Source organism: Rhopalosiphum padi, chromosome 4, assembly GCF_020882245.1.
Source record: "Rhopalosiphum padi isolate XX-2018 chromosome 4, ASM2088224v1, whole genome shotgun sequence".
NCBI classification, from domain to species: Eukaryota; Metazoa; Arthropoda; class Insecta; order Hemiptera; family Aphididae; genus Rhopalosiphum; species Rhopalosiphum padi.
The window spans coordinates 13,924,511-13,944,562 of record NC_083600.1 but is presented as its reverse complement, the minus strand read 5'-3'; the positions used below and the strand labels follow the sequence as shown (position 1 = coordinate 13,944,562).

At 30.7% G+C, this 20,052-nt stretch overlaps 2 protein-coding genes across 6 annotated transcripts in view; one reads left to right on the top strand and one right to left on the bottom strand.

Annotated features, from left to right (window-relative positions):
• LOC132930370 (luciferin 4-monooxygenase-like) overlaps positions 1-9,221 on the bottom strand; it is a 27,926-nt gene extending 18,705 nt beyond the window's left edge. For 2 of the 5 annotated variants that reach the window (XM_060996208.1, XM_060996210.1), the window contains exon 1: positions 8,260-9,221. The gene's annotated coding sequence lies outside the window, so the exon portion shown is untranslated. The remainder of the gene's footprint in view (positions 1-8,259) is intronic. The other 3 variants (XM_060996207.1, XM_060996211.1, XM_060996209.1) reach the window with 2 other exon arrangements.
• On the top strand, positions 584-20,052 carry LOC132930366 (tyrosine-protein phosphatase non-receptor type 9). The gene is made up of 11 exons (XM_060996197.1): positions 584-929; positions 1,139-1,372; positions 1,471-1,560; positions 1,632-1,772; positions 14,985-15,119; positions 15,193-15,381; positions 15,471-15,573; positions 15,699-15,894; positions 16,109-16,502; positions 18,382-18,589; positions 18,707-20,052. Exons 1-11 carry the CDS (start codon positions 894-896, stop codon positions 18,931-18,933), a joined length of 1,953 nt encoding a protein of 650 aa, XP_060852180.1. The 5' UTR covers positions 584-893; the 3' UTR covers positions 18,934-20,052.

Below are 20,052 nucleotides of genomic sequence, written 5' to 3'. Positions count from 1 at the left end.
TGTCTGAAGTTGATAATTCGTACGTATAATGTACCTACATATATTTTATATATATATATAGACAGTGTAATTTGGCCTACATACATATTATAACTATATGCGTCTGTGGTGCGCCCAATGACGAAATAAATTGTTATTTTACATTCGTCATTATGGTATTATACTCGGGTGTAACTAGAATTTTGGAATTATATTTACTGGAGGGGAACATATAGTGATGAAAAAAATATAACAATAGGTACGGACTACGGATATTATAGGTATACAGAGCCGGTGTATCGCGATTGCAGTATGAAAAATTGAAAATATACTGAACATATATTTTTGAAAAAATGTCAAAATTGTTTTAAACTTGTAAAGACATTTATTTAGGGAGCGGAACTAGAAATATATTTGTGCGTGACCGCGTGGGTTAGCCGATGGCCTTTACAAATTACACGTATCTACTCGAAGGACGACGCCGCCACTGGTTGCGTCTCCGTATTTTGTCAACACTAGTGGTTGTGTTATCGTCGTTTGTAGTTACGGCCTGACACCACCAGGTAGCGTACTGTATACGTTACGTTGATAAAAAAAATAAAAAAGGTTAACAAAACATTCAACAAACGTCGGTCAAAAAAATATTAAATAATATAATATACAACAATATTATTAATTATTTTATCCGATTTCGTTAACGCGTTATCGATATCGTTCCGTTTACCGAAACGTAGTAAAAATCACAACTACAACCCAATATGTGCCATACAAACGGCTCGTTGTCACCGTCCTAATGACGGTTGAATAGTGCAAAGTCTGGTCCTTTAACATATCCGGCAAGTCGGCGCGAATGTACCGCTCGGGTGTTCAATAAGAATAATAATTCCACAGTTGATGATCGCAATACGTTCGAAATGGAAATTGGGGATCTTACGCTGGAACAAGAACAGGTAAGTGATCTGTTTAAGGCGGATATTTACTGATATAATAGGTACACCTATTGTGGGGCGGCTGTCAAAGCAGTTTCGCTGCACTTACAGACAACGCTGTATTATCAAACACAAAGGTGTGCATTATAATACACAGTTACTACACCAAATGCCCAGATTAGGTGTATGTCAAATGATAATATATTGTGTTTTATTTGATTGTTTCATAGGCTGTAGATGAATTCATCCATACCATCAATCAGACGCGTAAATTCCAAAACAAACCTCCAATAGCCCGATCATCTGCTTTCAAGTTTTTGGTTGCTAGGAAATTTGATGTCACCAGAGCTGTACTGTTGTACGAGCAGCACGAAGAAACCAGACTGCGCGAGGGGCTGTTTGGGTTTAATTGTGCTGTTGAACCGTTGAAAAGTGAAATTCAAACTCAAAAATTTACAATTTTGGTAATGATAAATTGTTAATTTTAAAAATATCTAAATGTTTACTTACTTAACTTGTATATATAATCAGTTAAACTTACCTATGTATTCATTGTTTATAGCCAACAAGAGATTCAACAGGTGCTGCTATAGCTGTTTTTACTGCACGTTATCATGTACCACAATTTTCTTCCCATCAAACTACTTTGCAGGTATGCACACCATTTACAATAGGGTTTCTAATATTATTATACATTTTAAATATTGTTTGTTATTGAAATAGGGTATTGTTTACCAACTGGATATAGCTCTTGAAAACGTCAAGACTCAAAAATGTGGGTTGGTATTCATTTATGATATGTCTGATTCCAAGTATTCAAATTTTGATTATGATTTGAGTCAAAAAATCTTAACATTACTCAAAGTAAGTTTATTGAATATTATTTACTTCAAATTGACAAATCCATAATAGTTAAGGAAATAAATTAATGGAATGATTGAAGCATACTCTTATTGAATGGATCTCCTATCTTAAGTCTTATCTAAATACTTGTTGCTAAATTATATATTATAAATTATATAGAAAACATATTATATAATACACAGTAAATATTTTATTGAAGATAAATTTTAAAATTTAGGTAATAGGTATTTTAAAGTTAAATTTCATAAATTATGGTTTTTTTTTTAAAAATATTATTTTTTATAAATAATTTTGTATGTACCTATTCTAAATATATATGTTTATATTTATGATTTTACTTTATGTTCAACATATTACAATTTGTGTTGATATTTTTAAAAACTAGAAGTACTTAAACAATGTCCCATATAAAACTTATTTTATAAATGTTGGAAAATCAAATCTTAAAAGTGTAATTATTCATAATTTGCTTATAAAAATAAACAAATTATATTGTAATTTTGTTATTAATATTAATTACAATTTTTTATTTAAAAAGTAGAATATTAGAAAGAAACTTGAAAAGTAATATTATAGTATTGTGTATAAACATGGTATAATATTGGCATTGCATAAAGTATAATGCTTATCATGTTTAATTAATGTGTTGAATTTATCAAAAATTATATTTTTATTTCAAACTAATTGAAAATGTGTTAAATTACACGCATAGTTATTGTCCATTAAATACATCAAACAATTAAGTTTAATAAATTTAAATTGTAGTTAAAATGTTTATTATTATTTTTTATTGAATTTCAACATCATTGGTTTGCAGAATGAGTGTATAGTTTCTTATTATAATAATATTAATTAGGTATTATAAAATAAAATTGTATACTTTAACTTTGAATTCTAAAATTGATTTATTTTTAATTAATGGAAAAATTTGATACTTGTATAATATGCTATCTACTGTATGTTTGGTGGTTTAGTATGTTATTTAGAAAAATAACAGTGTCTAATAATATCTATTCACATACCAAATTTCACAGTATCTGTATAATATACTTTATCATTTTGCAATTAATATTAGGCTTTTTACATCAAAAATAAAATTAATTTGTTAGTGTTTGAGTTGTGGGATTATAGGTGGTTTAATTGTAGGTATTTGTATTATTATATTGTTATTATTTTCAAAATTAAGAGATACATGACCTTTTTCTTTTATACACATGGGTTATAAGACGAAACAATTTATAGTGATGAATTAAAATAATAAGAAATATTTCTAAAACATAGTAGAAAACGAGAATCAGAAGAAAATATTTTGAAAACCATATAGTATATAAATGTATATATTTGGTATAAAAAAAAGGTAAAAAAAAGATAAAAGTGAAAAGTATAATTGTGTTTTATATTTATTCGATAACTTGTCTAGTATTGTGTAATTTAATTAAAGGTACTACAAATCAAGATGTTTACACAAAATATCAATACCAACTATACTTAATTGGTACAATTTATGTCGAAGTAGTTGAATTTCAAAAATGTGAGAAAATGGGAGGTCCTGGCATAATTGTATAAATAAAAAATTAATTTGTGGATAGCATGTTAAACTAAAATAAAATTACGGTAGTTAAAATATTTACAGTAGTTAGTATATTATTGTAAGAGTACTAAACATTTTTGTTACTTTTATTTTTTGATAAGCTTATTATTATATTTCTTAATTATTTTCTTACACAAAATACTTAATATTTTATTTAAATGTAAGTATTAAGGAGAAGAAATAAATTTATGTGTGACCAATATTCTATGACTTGACTTGTCTAATTATTAATATCTCAAGGAGTTTCAAGGATTATTTGTTTGTAAAGAGGGCTAATGCTATTTTAGTACAGACATGTATTAAATAGTTTGAGACTTAAATACTTTGGCAACAGTTGATATTTAAAATAAAAAACAAAATAAGTATCTATTATCTCATTTTAAATATTTTTTTTGTATATTTCATTGTAATTGTTTGATCATACTTAAATTTTATTAATTTATCTATCTATATATATATATATATTCTTCTCCTTAATACTTACATTTAAATAAAATATTAAGTATTTTGTGTAAGAAAATAATTAAGAAATATAATAACACGTTTATCAATATGTATATATATAAATATTATTTACTATTATTTAATAGTTTAACAGAGATAATTACCAATAATAAATTGTTGTATAACAAATGTTTCTTAGTTATATATGAAAATTTATTTAATAAAATATCTTTACATAATATACTAGTTGTAAAGAGATATTATTTCTATAGAGTTATTATAGTCTTTAAATTATCAAATATAATTTGAGAAAAAGGTGGTTAAAAATTTTAATTTTTAAATATAAATTATAACTTCTTTTAAACTATTTAAATAATATTAGTTTAAAGTATTAAAAATAAATGCTGAAAGTAAAATACTAAAATCGCTTAATTTTATTATAATATATAATTATCTAATCTTCTAAAATTGTTAAATTTTTAACGTTTACTTATTTTCATATGTTTAAAGAATTATTAATTATATTGATATTTATTGTCTTAATGATGATACAAAGCTTTTTGTCTATTTAATAATAACACCAAATTTAAAAAATTTTAAATATTAAAAAATATTTGTTTTATTATAGTTATGGCCTAGAAACTCAAGTTTAGTGATTCATAAATTGATTCTGATAACTTACTCATTAATGTTATCTTTAATAAATTGAATTATTATTTCTTTTGTTAAACAAAATACTATTCTTAAAACCTAGAATTTAAAAGACATTAAATAATAATTCAGAGATTTACTTTCTTATCTGTATTACATTTATTATTTTAACAATAATAATTCAATGACCGGTTTTCCAAGTTTAAATTAAAATTGACTTATTTGTGAATAAAATTGTTTGGTATCTATATTAATCACTACCAATTTAGACGTATTTAGAGTATTTATGTTTTTAATCCATTCATGACTTTTCAAGTTATTTTTCATAGGTTTAAAAAATTCATTTTAAAATAAAGTGTGAATCCTTAGTGAATAGGTCCGCATATCGATTTGTAATGTATATAATATTATACACTCTATTGAAACCTTTTTTATGCAATAGGACTTATAATCTGAATATTTAATATTTATATTGCATATCTCTACTTTTTCATATTATTTTTCTTCAAAGTTCTTCTATTTGAATGGACTAATATTAAAAAAAATATAAAACATTTTCTATAATATGTTATGTAAGACTAGGTATATATTAATAATATCTTATGTCGTTTTGAAATAAAAAGTATATCTAAATATTTAAGTTTTCTGGAAAAATGTATTATTATTAGAGCAGTATTATTCTATTTGAATATTTATCTTGTATAATTCATTATTGTCAATTCAAAATAACATACATTGTATTTTTCCAATCAAAACTTTATTATTGACTAATATTTTTTTGAAATTGTTTATTTTTTTAATTATTTCGGCGTAAGCATATTTATTTATTTGGTATATTTACATTTAGGACATTTTTTTGTTCATAATCATTTATTTTTAAAAATAAACTCCAATGTTCACAGAATTAAGAATTTTCATTTAAGATATAGCTTGTTAATATTTTATTTATTTTTCGTTTAAGAACTAATACTTCTATACATATATAATAGAAATTAATAATTTTAATTTTAGATTATTTGGGAAAGTCTTCCTTACAAATTTTTCGAACATGATTCCTAAATAAAACTAAAAATCATTTTCGCATATCAAGTTATATAAAAAAATAATATTCATAATTGTAATTGTAAAACTTAATGATAATTTGCAAAAATCAGATTTTAAAATATAAATTATATTTATATTTCAGACATAATACTAATATAAAGATAAAGATAATATAAGATAAAGGTTCCCACTCGTGTATTTTGGTATGTAATATCATTTTTTTGAAAACTTAATTATCAAATGTACTTTAAATGGTATTGATGATAAATGATAATCAATCTTTATCTATATTCTATATAGATTGTAAATATTTATTTTAGTAAAATTTAATAAATAAATTATTCGGATAAATTGTATAATAAACACGGACAAACATATTGGATAATAAAACGGTATATTTTGTTAAACATAATTGATTTAAATTTTAATGAATTGGGGTACTTATTTTTATGCAATTAATGCTGGTCATGTAATTACACAAGTTATCGTGAGGGTTATAACTTATTAGATTTAACTGTAAAAACAATCTGAGAATGGATGAATGAAAGAAACCAAAGAGAGCAGAATTGTACGATCGATAATGCTAAGAGTACAGAACTCGCGTGAGAACACATGCGCGTACTCCAGTGTAGCAGGGGAAGCCCCCTTTGTTTCCTTCCAGTTAGGGCGATGATAATGTAGGGTCCGGCTCAGCTGTATTTAGTCACAACCCCACTAAACCTTGGTAAAAACCTTTTTGCATTCGAGCATTTTTCAAACGACCGTTCTAAGATAGTTTTTAACCAACAAACTCGGTGTTTATAATTTTTCAATAAAAATTAAAACGCTTGACAAATAACAATGTTACATAATTTTGACCCGACGAATGTTAAATATATGTATAATGTATATATTTATAATATTTATTATATATTATAAAATATCAGATTTTTGTAAATAAATGAATAAAAATGAATAATGTATAATGCACCTATATAAAATAAAATACTATAGACTATAGAGTATAGACCATTAATCATTTAAGTTAGTTTGTTATCAGTGTTATCACTAATTTATATATTTACAACTATTCAAAATATTCATTATTTGTTTATTGATTTTGTCTTCAATGTTCAATGTGTATTGTGTATAATGTATTAGTTGATTTGTGAAATTGTCTAGATGAAAATTAAATTTATCTTAAAAACGTGATAAATTACATTTATAAATAAGTACCGGTATTGGATTTAATACGTGTTATTTATTTTTTGAATTTAGGAACATGCGTTAATATATTATATATTGTAATATGATGGTAGTCTTATTAGTAATTTTGTAACCTGACATTCCATACGCACCGTGTGGACTGTGTAGGTATTTAGGGTGGCGATGAAGTCGGCATAAAAGAGAGGAAGTACTTCCTGACACGTGATATAATTTCTTCACGAGACTGTTAGCCAACTGCACAATAGTTTGGACACGTATAATAATGGCATACGTGTACAAAATCGAAAATTACCAATATTAACTTGTTTTGCCTAGAACTAGTCTCTTAAAGTCCCAATAATAGATTCGTGGTCGTGTATAATTTTACGCAACAATACAATAATATACTGTTCGTTGTGATTTTATTTCATTTTCTAACTGTCAATCGGCATTCCCTATTTTAGTAGTAGTACCTATAGGTATTACTATGGATTTTTTTCTGTATTCGGTGTGTATATATTTCTTTGAATTACTAATTAAATTTTTTTTTAACAAAACAACAATTTGTGGCCGGATGTTAAAAAAAGGAAATCCGTTAAATGAAGATCACTAAATGGAACGAATTGTAACAGGCAGGAAAAAATTATCCTGATTAGTCATGTTTCCGACGAGACCCGATCTAAACAAAATAAAGACCTACTGAATTATGCTAAAATGACTGTGCTAAATTTATATTTATTGACATTCAGAGAAAATCTTAACAAAATAGTTCGTACTATTGAACGAATAGTTTATTGATTTATTTATATTATTGTAATTCGAGAGATTAGTTTTGTAAAATACACCATAACATAAGTTTATACTTCATACTTCATAGCATCATTACTCATTAATCACCATATTTGTTTATTTATTTGTATAAGAAGCAATTTTTTTTATATTGTAGTTTTATGAGTTAATTCAAGGTAACTAACTTTATTTAAATTTTACAATTACTTAACTATACGTCTATACTTAATCTAAGAATTAACTTCATCTGTGTAATTTAATCATATAGCTGTAAATAAGTCATTACTTATGATTAATGTTTATAATACAATAAAATTTTACCTAATATACTATTGAAATAAACAAACAAATACGATTTCCCTCGCAGTAATACAGTATATTTTAGTTGTACAGCTGGTATTCAATTATAGAAGTTAAAAATGTAACTTATTATAATAGAATTACCCTAAAATAATAATTAATTTGTTTTACTTTTATTTAATCCTTATCAATTATTATTGAATAGCTTTTTAAAATATAATGTATTGATCCGCCAGTATATAAGCTTATAATAACTAAATACCAATTATTTTTATATTAATTCTAATTAATTAGTATAAGCTTATTAATTAAATTCGAAGTTACTTTTATCCTTAAGTTATGCAGACAAGACGATTAATTCTAAGGATTATGTATCTAATTTGAATATTATCAAAATGTATGCTATAATGTCAAATTAATCATTAAATATGTGTAAATGCCAATGATATAATTACAATTTACAAATAATAATTTTATCCTTACAATGTCGTTGTAATGTTTATCCCGATTCTTATTACAAAATTAAATATATCTTTAGAACTGAAGCTGCAGCTGTATGTCGTTTTGAAAAGAGTGTAATTTTAATTATAAAAACCACGAACCGACGGTGCGAACGGTAAATAAATAATGCCACACGTTTTACTCATACGAAGCGTATCGCGCGTGGCAGCCGTCCGTGATTTCGATTAGCCAATTAGCTCAATCTCGTCGGCGAATATGTCAAAATAACATGTCGATAGCGTCTTTAATTTTATAATAATATGATACTATGTTTATTACTCTATGGTTCGTAGCGGTAGGTATGTAATAATATATAATATATCATGTTTAGTAGTCAAATATCGTCGATCGCACAGAGTAGCGTATAGATCAGCGATATTGTATGACATATTTGAATGATTTTAGCGGCTATAAAAATACATAATATTATATTATGTCGTCACGCGGCAGCCGGTAGTGTTTTTACCTCGTGTGCAGCCCTGTAGCATACAATATAGTACGTTGATGACGATGAGAAGTACGATACGATGATTTTTTTTTTTTTTTGTTCGTCGTTTCATTCCGCGTATCGAAAACGATTACGTCGCGTGCGCGTGATTTGCGGACGAAATCGTAAAAAATTGATATTACATCGAAGAATCGTGTCGTTAATCAAACATAATATGATACATATCGTGTGCGCGTGCATACGAAAAACGCGCGTTCGGGAGTCACTGGAAAGTGTGCGAGAGCGAGCAACGATGAATCGGCAGCGGCGGCGGCGGGCGGACGGAGAGGAGGAGGCGGTTGGAATCGCGAACGGCGTCGTCGTCGTCGTCGTCGTCGTAGTCGACGGCGTCAATGGGAACATTTTTCCATTCAACGAGAGTCCCGGCGCGTATAGCGTAACGGGAACGGGCCGAGACGTGATCCCGGGCGGGAGCGGCGTGGTGTGGCACGGCGGCGAGGGGGGTTCGCATTTTCACCGGCGCGGGCACCGCCGCCACCACCACCGCCACCGCCGGTCGCCCGCGCGCGTGTATCGACTGCTCGTCGTTCTCGCGCGCGGTGCACACGCCGAGGGGGCTCAGTCTGCTTTTCCGCGTCGTTCCGACGGGTGCGCGTACTTCGCTCGCGGGTGTCGCGCTTCGCCGTCCGCATTCATCGTTTTCGCCGTAGTATAGGCACCAGTGCCGCCGCGAATCCACACGACGCGCACTCCGAGCCCACCGTTTCGGTCGAGTCCCCCGGTCCACGCCGGCGGACCGTGACGCGCTGTGGCGGTGTCCGAAAAATTCGACGGAATAAAATATATGATTTTAATACTACAACAAACGCGCAGCAGAGAGAAGTCTCGTTCGATTCGGATTTTAACGTAATAATTATATATTGTAAATTTACAGTAATATATTATTATTGTTTTCGTTCACGCGTCCGCGAACTAAAGCCGACGGGGACGACACTATAGTGTGTTGTTATAGTGCTGCACGCGTGTGTACCGGTGTGTGTGTGTGTGTGTGTGCGTGTGAGTGTGTATTATTATCATTCCGTCCCGGACAGCGGCGGCGGCGGCGGACGATATCGATCCGGTATGAGATGGTTTTTGGATACTACATACGTGCTATTTAACATGTTATTATTATGATTTATGTCTAATGAATTGTATCGACATTTTTGTTGCTGTAAATCTTTGTGTGTAGATCACTCGACTTCGAGAATTTTCGTCGCGTTTTTTCTGCGTTTTTTTTTCTGGTTTTGTTTTTGGCTCGGTTCGCTCGTGATGCCGTTTTCCCATTTAGCCTTGAGCCGATGATCACCGACCGTTACATATCGTGATTTTACTATTATTACTCGCGTGTGTGTGTATTTTTTGTTTGTGCGAGCTACGGTTTAGAGTAGGTAGTATAGGTATAATACAATATTTGTATATAGCTATTTACACGATATGACGACTGTTCCCTCGAAGAGAAAATTCGTTTTTCGTCTCTTATACCGAAACACGCGCGCGGGACTTAAACACAACCTTGGACGACGTGGTTACACGTAGTTATACAATTCGTCGTGGAAACAACGAGATGGCGTGTAATTTAATCACAAGACGAAATTATAATATTATATTGTTATCGTGGATAAATATGTTTTTGATTTTAACGCCAAAGGTCGCTCGGGAGAATAAAAATTTATAATTTTAGGTTTTTGCATTTTTACGTTCATATCATACATCATGTCGTAATTTTACAATACGATATACGATAAACTAATACATTGTAAACTACCGCACCCCCTACGTTTTTCGTAAAATAATACCTGCTAATTAGCTATTGTGAAGTTCGTGATTTTTAGTCTTGACATGCAAGTATTTTTAAATCTAAAAGGAGATTGATGATTTGAACATATTTTTACCAAGCTAATTTTGAAATGGAACGCGTAGTTTATTCTGTCCACATCATTTTGTTTTCTGTGTGGTTAATGTTTGTCGAATGTATAACGAAAACCTTATTATTACCTATATAATTTATATGTGCTATTAATTTGTGTTACACATAAAAAGGGGTTCTTGGATAAAATATTGCCGTCCGAACCCGTTTAGAACATTTTTCTTTTTGGAGTAAATGTCATGTGTCCACTCCAAATTAAATGACAGCCGTCGATTTTGTCCCTTGTGTATATATATATATCACCAACTAACAGGCTATAACAGTATAACAGAATGTATTGACAAATGTAATTAACTATAACGTATCATGATCATTAATAAACATGTTAAAATTATACAAAAAAATTAAGAAAGTTTAAAAATATTGATTAGAATAGAACTAATAGAAGTTATTAATAATTACATACTTACTTGAAACATTTAATAGTTTTTTTTTTTGTAATACACTCTTAAACTCGAATCTCGATAATAGTTCTTGTTATTTTATTACTATATAGAGGTATGAAGTTGAAAATCGTCAACATATAACCAAGATTTTCTTTTCTAATTGAATTTAAATTTATTTTATTGTAGTTATTATGTATTGTTAATTATAGAGATAATTTAATTTAGATAATTTGTTATTTCTTTATACATTTTTTCGGTATAAGATCGAGAATCTAGATGATTCACGGGATCCAAAAATACGCGCCATACGGACGTACTGTGTATTTCACCAACTTTGTTATTAGTATTGACCCGTGCACTGATTGTATCCATATGTCTCTTACTTAGAGCACATTGTATAAATAAATAACTACATATAACTACCTACACCGTTCCATTTCATATAATATGTGGCTTACATTAACATTATATATGGTTTTCACTTCCCGTGTCCGGACGTAGTACGACTATAACGCTGCGTAGTAGTATATAGGTACCTAATTCTATTATATTTTACCACTGGGTAGCGTTTTAGTTTAATATTATACAGAATAATAGTATTTTATTTCGTAGAATTCACTACGAATTATTTTATCCCGATTGCGTACGAGTTTATCGGTAAAATGAGTTAAAAAATATACATTGATATAGGAGTTTGGTACATTGTTTTCTCGTTAAGAAAACTACTTTATAAGGCATGTATAAGGCGGTTTTACATCGAAATTGCATTTGAATATGTCAGTTCTTCGTGATACACTGATATTGATAAACGTACCCTATATGCATGACGTATTTAGATCATTTTATATCGGTTTTTACTCGAACGCGAATCGCTGCAATTATCGATTCTTATAGTTTATCATAATTTCGGTCGAAGATGACCAATACCGTTTACTGCTTGCATACATACTTTTATCATTTAAAATCGAATTATTCGCTGTTAATATTATTATTTTTTATTCACTGTGCAGTGTGATCTATGGTTGATACAGTCTTAAAAATGTAAATATTTAGTATGCATTTTGAAAGTTTTTACACCAATAAGTTTATTGATGCTCATATGCATAATAATGATAAATAATAGTAGCTCGTATCAACTATCAATGATGCATCACGTTCAACATTCCGATAATCATTACTTATGGTAATATATTACAATGGTTGTTATTTTTTAATCGTCATTACTAACGGATCACAAAGTTCATTTAATTACTAATATATAATTCATAATATCGTTATAGGTACTCGTAGCCAATTGGGGGAGATAAGTATAATAATTTTGTTTTGAACTTGAAAATATTTAGCAATTTATCATTTCTTTTCAATTTTTTTATTTTAAAAGTTATATTATTTTTCACAGTGAATTATGTTTCAAGTTGATTTAGTAGTAAACTTTACATTTTCGATTTATTTTTCAGCTTTTATTAAAAATATATTTTATCACGTCATGTTAAAAAAAAATTGTTAAAATATTGATGTTTTGAACGTAATAGTTTCGCGCGTTGCATGTTCAAAATATAACATTATATAATGACGAGAGTTGGTACTATAGGTATAATATACTGCTATAAGCGTCTAAAGTTAAAATTCTAAATAATATTTTTATAGAAGACAGCAAACAATATGTTTTACAGTCATTTTTTTTAAACATAATTTGTTTTGTTCATTGATAGAAACGTCAAAATGTATTTTATTTATTTGTGTATGGTACAATAAATATACAATTTATATTATAACAAATGTATATCATATGTATATACATTTCCGTATAAACGCCGTTGAAACGATACACCTATTTATTATTTACAGTAATTTTCTGTTATAAATTGGCACCTCGACTATTGATCTGTAACGTGTGTTAAACGCGACCTTGAACTATATATTATAAATACGTGTACATGATAGAGATCTATAGCTGTAGGACGAGCCGGGCACCTATACATAAAGTCATAAACTAATAATATGTTATGTGGGAAGCGAGTTTATTATTTTCTATTTTTTCTTTCATTTTGAACTTTTTATAATATTCATAATTTCGAATTAAAATATCAATAAAAAATAAACTTCCTGGATATAGATGTTCGTGTATTATACATAAACATAATATACTTAAATATACTTACATAGGACGATAAACAGATGATATTCTTGAAAATTCTACAAGTGTATATCAAAATGTTTACGTTCGAAATAAATACTCTAAAGTATAATATTTATCATCTGTACATTTTTGATCAGTATTATAATATACATGTATACACATTCATTTGAAATGTATCGTGATGAATAACAAAGTATATGTTGGTTACACCGAAGACTGGAACCACTTAACTCGGTTTATCGCACTTCGTACACATTACATAGTATATGTACGTTAATCATTATTGACACTCTTGTTTAATAACCGTACACACAATAATAATAATATATTATCGTACAGTTTTAAATTTTAATCGCTTTGAAAAATATATTATAATATACATAATTCTTAATAACAATAATCGCGTTCATATAATATGTGTACAATGTATATGATATATATTGACATTTATTTCACCATGAGTCACTGTAGCCAGTCGTTTATAACGTATAAATAATATTACTAAATGTTTACGATTATCGGGATTGCCTAATGTATTTTTGATTACTTGAGATTGATAATTGTGTACCCCTTCTTTCTTAGACCTAGACGTCACGATTAAAAATCGTCATCCGATGATAAAAAACACAGATCGCGTTTAGATATATTCAGAAGTTTCTATTAAAACGATAATGAGTGATAACTGATAAGTATTTACGTATTTATATTTATCATACGATCGACAAAACACGTCTGTATTAAAATGGTTTCGGATCCCCGGTACTGTTCGCGTACAGCCGATTTTGAATTTAAGCCTCTTTGGGTTTCCTAATTAGGTCCCACAGCCCACAGGAACGTCCGAATCCTGACCGGAACGCGAAATATACAAATATTATAATTGGCGCACGTCCGTCGAAGCTCGGCGGTATAAAGTAATCCGTTAGCTCAGTCAAGTGCCGCTCTATATTAAACATTGTAGTACCGTTGTTTAAATTTAGAGCCTGCGACCTTTCATTTTTTCACCGCCTCGTTGTAAACTACTGTCACTATATATATTCTCTCTACGATGTGCTGCTGACGGTTTTTTCTCGCCTCGTCTTGAATAATTAATACAACTATCATATGTTTGTTTGATTAGAGACAACCTGCAATATTTTCTAGTTATATAGTGTTTTTTATTTATTATTTATATATATATATAATACACAAAGTTGGTTTTTGAACATTACATTTTCCGTTGCGCACGACGACCTACTTCGATCGCGCCCCGACCTATTTATAATACGATAATTCGCCGGGATTTTATAATACGCAACGCCCTGAACAAGTCGAGTCGAAGTAAAATATTTATCAAATTAAAAGACTTATACAATACGGGGAGTTTGGCTATCAAAGGGCTGCAGTTTTGTCAACTGTATGTCTATATTATATGATGTACCGCCATCACTTGGTAAATTTGTATTTACTAAAATATATTTGTTAGTAACCGATGGTGTTCTCGGTGTATAATAATTATTATAATAGCTTAATTTTTATTTAACAGCATACATTTTAAACGTCGTCATTGTCGCATCGATAACTCTATAGGAATGCTATTATATAATATTAACAATCTACACAATTTTTCTGACGTTTCATTTAAATGTGACGTATTTAGAATATGTTCCAATTTATCATGCGTATGTTACAATAATACTGCTGCAGATGATTACAATTATAATTTTATACATATATATAAGGATTTTTTATATTTTAACTTACGTGGTGTGCTTGTCTGATTCACAGGGTGGTTATCCGGCCAAACTGAAGAAAGTTCTGATTGTCACTGCGCCGCTGTGGTTCAAAGCCCCGTTCAAAATACTTAGGCTTTTCGTGCGAGAAAAGTTGAGGGATCGTGTGTTTACGATCAGCTTGCCCCAGGTACGTGTGACTTAATATTTTAATCCTCTCTCGTTGACATTTATATTAATATGTTTGTCACGTTTTGCCGCAGTTGATCCAACACATACCTAGAGAATCGCTGCCAAGGCATTTGGGCGGCACGGTGGACGTCGAACACGATAAATGGTTGTCTTACTGCTTGAACTACATGACGAACAGTGATAAATATGGAAGTTCGGCTATGTCCGACCACATATGCAATTCGAACAGCGCGAAAAAGGAAACCGGGCCGGAGACCAAAGTATGTTTATATTAAGTACACGCATTAATCTGATCTATTTGTTTGCGTATAATTTATTGTTTTTTATAATCAATTATACATTTTTTCAGACGAACAATCTGTTGAAAGAGAACAACGTCGTCAACGAAGAAAACGCTGTTGTTCACGACAATTTGTTGTCGGGGTGGACATGCAACACGGCCAATTCAAAAGGTAGGTGCAACAATATCGAAAGCACATACTTTATTTCATAAGTAGATCGTTAATACTTTTTCGCGGCATTTTGGCACATTTATATTTTGTGTTTATTATAATATATTTTTTTATTTTGCCTATAGAAGAAATTTCTCCGATGCCACCGTCGTCGGTAAGTAGCGGGTTTTCGGACGACGACAGTTTGCGTTGTGATTCTAGTCAAAGTTTAACTATTAGTCAATTTGTCGAATACGTGTTGAAAAAAAAGAGGGCTGGTCTCATCAGAGAATACGAAGAAATAAAGACCCGTTCTTCCGATGGTACATTCAACGTTGCCAAGTATGATGAATATTTTTAATATTTTCATGTTTTATCTTTTGCTACCCACTCATTACCCGTGTTACAAGTATATTTGTACACATTTTACATGGGTAGTTTTCCGGAGCTTTGTCTTTTTGGTGGTCTTTACCCTCCGGATACGAACCGCATGCATGCATACACACTTATCGTGCCACTGTTTGACCCTCTGTCCTTTTGTCGTACTTTGCTGCAGGGCTCGACCCAATCTCTTGAAGAACCGGTATACAGATGTGCTTTGCTACGATCACACCAGGGTGCTGTTGGCACAGTCGGAGAAGGACCCGATGTCTGATTACATACACGCCAATTTCGTGGATGGTTACAAACAGAAAAACGCGTTTATTTCCACGCAGGGCCCGCTACCGCACACGTGCGGAGACTTCTGGCGCATGATCTGGGAACAGCAAGTGCTGGTAATCGTCATGACCACCAAGGTATTTGAGTGTGGCAAGATCAAATGCGAACAGTACTGGCCGCCTGACGAGACGTCTGATGATCAGACGTACCAAAACTTCAAGGTGTCAACTACGTCGCTCAGCCAATTTGACAACTACTGCGTCACACGGCTGGAAGTGACCAACACTAATGTGAGTACGAAGTTAGGTTAGATTTTAGTTTGGATTTCTTACCTCCTGGTGGCGTTTTGGGAGATCTTTTAGATTTCGGAGTGAAATTATTGTTTAAAGTTTAAGTTAGATTTTATCAATATATATGTATTAAGCGTAATCATATATAATGTTCAATTATTATCATAATATAATAATATTTATTCATAAAATAATTAAAGTTAATAAATAAAAAAACTATAGGTACTTAACTTTAAAATATTGAATTAAATCAAATATTTTGGGTAAGGCTAATAAAAAAAAATGGCTTCTAATGCTTCTATAGTATTAAATAATCAATAAATACTTTTATTATCTCTCTTTTATCTGCTATTGTAGATAAACTTGTCTTATTTATTACCGACATACAATAAATCAATTGTAAAATATGTTCGTGCATCGAATCTATAATTGAAAATGTATATTATTTTGTTATACTGGTTACTAATTATTATGTGTTCTATCATGACTTACCTATTCCGGCGAACTCTTTGAATCGGATTGGACTGTAATATTGTTCTGTTGCGTTCATTAATTTTCTGTTGGTGGTAGCTGTCGGTCTTTGTAGAACCGTGCGTGTACTGACTGGGCTTGCAATTCGAAGCCGTATTTATTAGTTCGGTCTCGCCTATCACATTGATTATGTGAAGGTGCCTGGCAATGCTTGGAATAAACTTAAAATTGTACGGAGATGCCCAATGGTGCTGGGTAAAATCCCACTCTGTACGGTGGTGTCTGTCGTCGAACTTCGGCGCCGTCGTCTGTTGTTGTTGACGTTTGCCATCGTCCTATTATCCCTTATCCCTTTTGATTCTGTTCGTACTCTTCCTTGATTGGTTACGATTTATAATTATCTAATCTGCATTAGTAACTCGATTTATATTTCTTCTTAGCTCATTTTGCCATTTGATATTGTCAAGTGCATAGCAACATTACGATATAATAATCATTTATCGTTAATACTGAATACGCGTATGGTCATCAAGAATATATCTATTGCGCAAGTTTGCACATTCTATGCCTTATTGTAGCCGGTACATTCTACCGGTCAGACCCGTGCTCCATAAAATACATACTCCTGCCCCGCAACTGACAGAAAATTAGTTGACCAACCGTACGCCCCCCGGCATCAAAGGTGTCCATGTAGCGTTCATTCGCGATGATCAGCATGTTAGGATGCTGACCGATTGTATCCGGAAAGCTCATGCATTGTGCAGCAAATATTTGGCCGAAGATCCAAAATAACATGTAATAGATAATTATGCTAGTATAATATAAATATAAAGAATTAGAAAATGGCATAGTGGACAAGAATAGTGCTCTATATATTATAAGTACTGTGATTCTTTCTACGAGGATTTAATTTTATAACTATAATTGTAAATAAAAATTACAGTGATGTTTTTTAAATATGTAATATAGGAATAGTTGTATTCATTCATTTTGAAGGAATATAGTAAGGACTAAGAAAAGTGATTTAGAATAATTAAGATTGACAATACCTATTAATAAACTGTTTTAATGCAATGGTTCCTAAAGAAATATGCCAAATTTACGCTCCCTTTATGAAATCAAATAAATTGTTTACTTACGTTACTTTTTTTTAATAGCACTTAAAAATTAAATTATAAAATTTGTAGGTAGGTATTAATTTGTAAGACGAAAATAACGTATACAGATATGATAGTTACGTATTCGTGAAATTTTATGCGTTAATCGTAAAGGGATATTTACAAAAGTGTGATACGCCAATATCGAGGTTATATTTTTAACCACTGAACAATCAATAATCATCAGAAATATTTCATATTATAATATAATTAAACGAATTCGTTTACGATTTATTTTGTTTTTTTCTTAGACCAACGAGGTCAGGCAAGTGTCTCATTTCCGTTTCAACTCGTGGCCGGATTTCGGCGTGCCACACAGCGCTGTCGCCATGTTGGATTTCCTTGGTAAGGTCCGGAAATGTCAATCGTCCATGTTACAAGACCTCGGTGACAAATGGGCAGGACACCAGCGGGGGCCTCCGATAGTCGTTCACTGTTCGGCGGGCATCGGACGAACGGGTGAGCGAAAACAATGATAGGAAAAATGTCGCGTCGCATAACACAGCGTCGAACTTACTCATACCTACTTATTACCCCCCCCCCATACATCAACGTTATTTCTGGTTTTTTCAACAGGAACATTCTGCACGCTGGACGTTTGTATCAACCGTCTGGAAGAGACTAGCACCGTGGATATCAAAGGCGTAGTGGAAAAGATCCGGTCGCAGAGAGCCTATTCCATCCAAACGCCTGAGCAGTACGTGTTCTGTCATTTAGCGCTGATCGAATACGCATCGGCCAGAGGGTTCCTCTGTTCTCCTCCGGACCTCAGTGACTTGAAACCCCTCGAAGATTCGGACTGATCGACGACAGCAATGGAAATCTCATCAGTCGGGCAAAGCATTTATCAATACTTATATAGAAATTTAATATTTATATATATATATATGTCTTGTATAAAAAAAGTGTGCATATATAATAAATTATGTGTGTGCATACTTACGTTATACGTGTAGATAATCAGAAGCGGGATGAGCGCGCCCAATTATATACATATATATGATCTGTTGCAATCGTTTTCTGGCATTATACTTTTGTATTTTTTTGTTTTTCGTAATTATACTATTATATTATATGTTTAACAATATCATATATTATTCTGAAACGGATCTAATCAATTTGTATCGATCTAATAGTTCATATTTTTAATCAAAATATTATTTTTTCCATTTCGTGTATTCACAGCGGCTTTGGCTGTTAGTGTTTGTTCTTCACCCTCGACCAACTAAACGTCGTGCAGTACATTACATATTATTGTATTATGTAAATGAAAATGTCATGTGATCGTACACCTTTTGCCCGATATATAATATTAACTAACTTGTCGTCGAAAAAGAATTTATTATAATTTATTTTTGCATACATAATATTATTATTATATTGATCAACGATTATTTACACATATTTTACAAAAATCCTAATGCAAAATGCGCATTTGACATTGTGCAAATGGCTTTGTTATAAAAATATTATTGTGAACAAACTATCAATTTTTTTGCTGACCATTCCATGTATCCAACTTTTTTAAACGTAACCCTAAATCTGATGTAATATATATATATACATAATATATATTTAATGTGATAATTATTGTTGTCAATCACAATGAGGTACGATAAGATAATAAAACGAATCATTGTGCCACTCGTATTTCATAATATTGTGATGCCGTAATGAATTTTTTTTTATTACAATCTATATTATATTATTTAAACTTTTGGTTGTAACTCTTGTAACATAATTAAAACCATGCATGTGAATTAATAAAATTACATGGATAAACACTGATACATGTCTGATTAATTACAATTTTTAACTAATCGAAACTATGTATAATAATAATATATTAATGAATTCGAATGAATTATTTGGTTACCATTGTGGTCGTGTAATAAACTTATAATAATATTTGCAGAACAGCA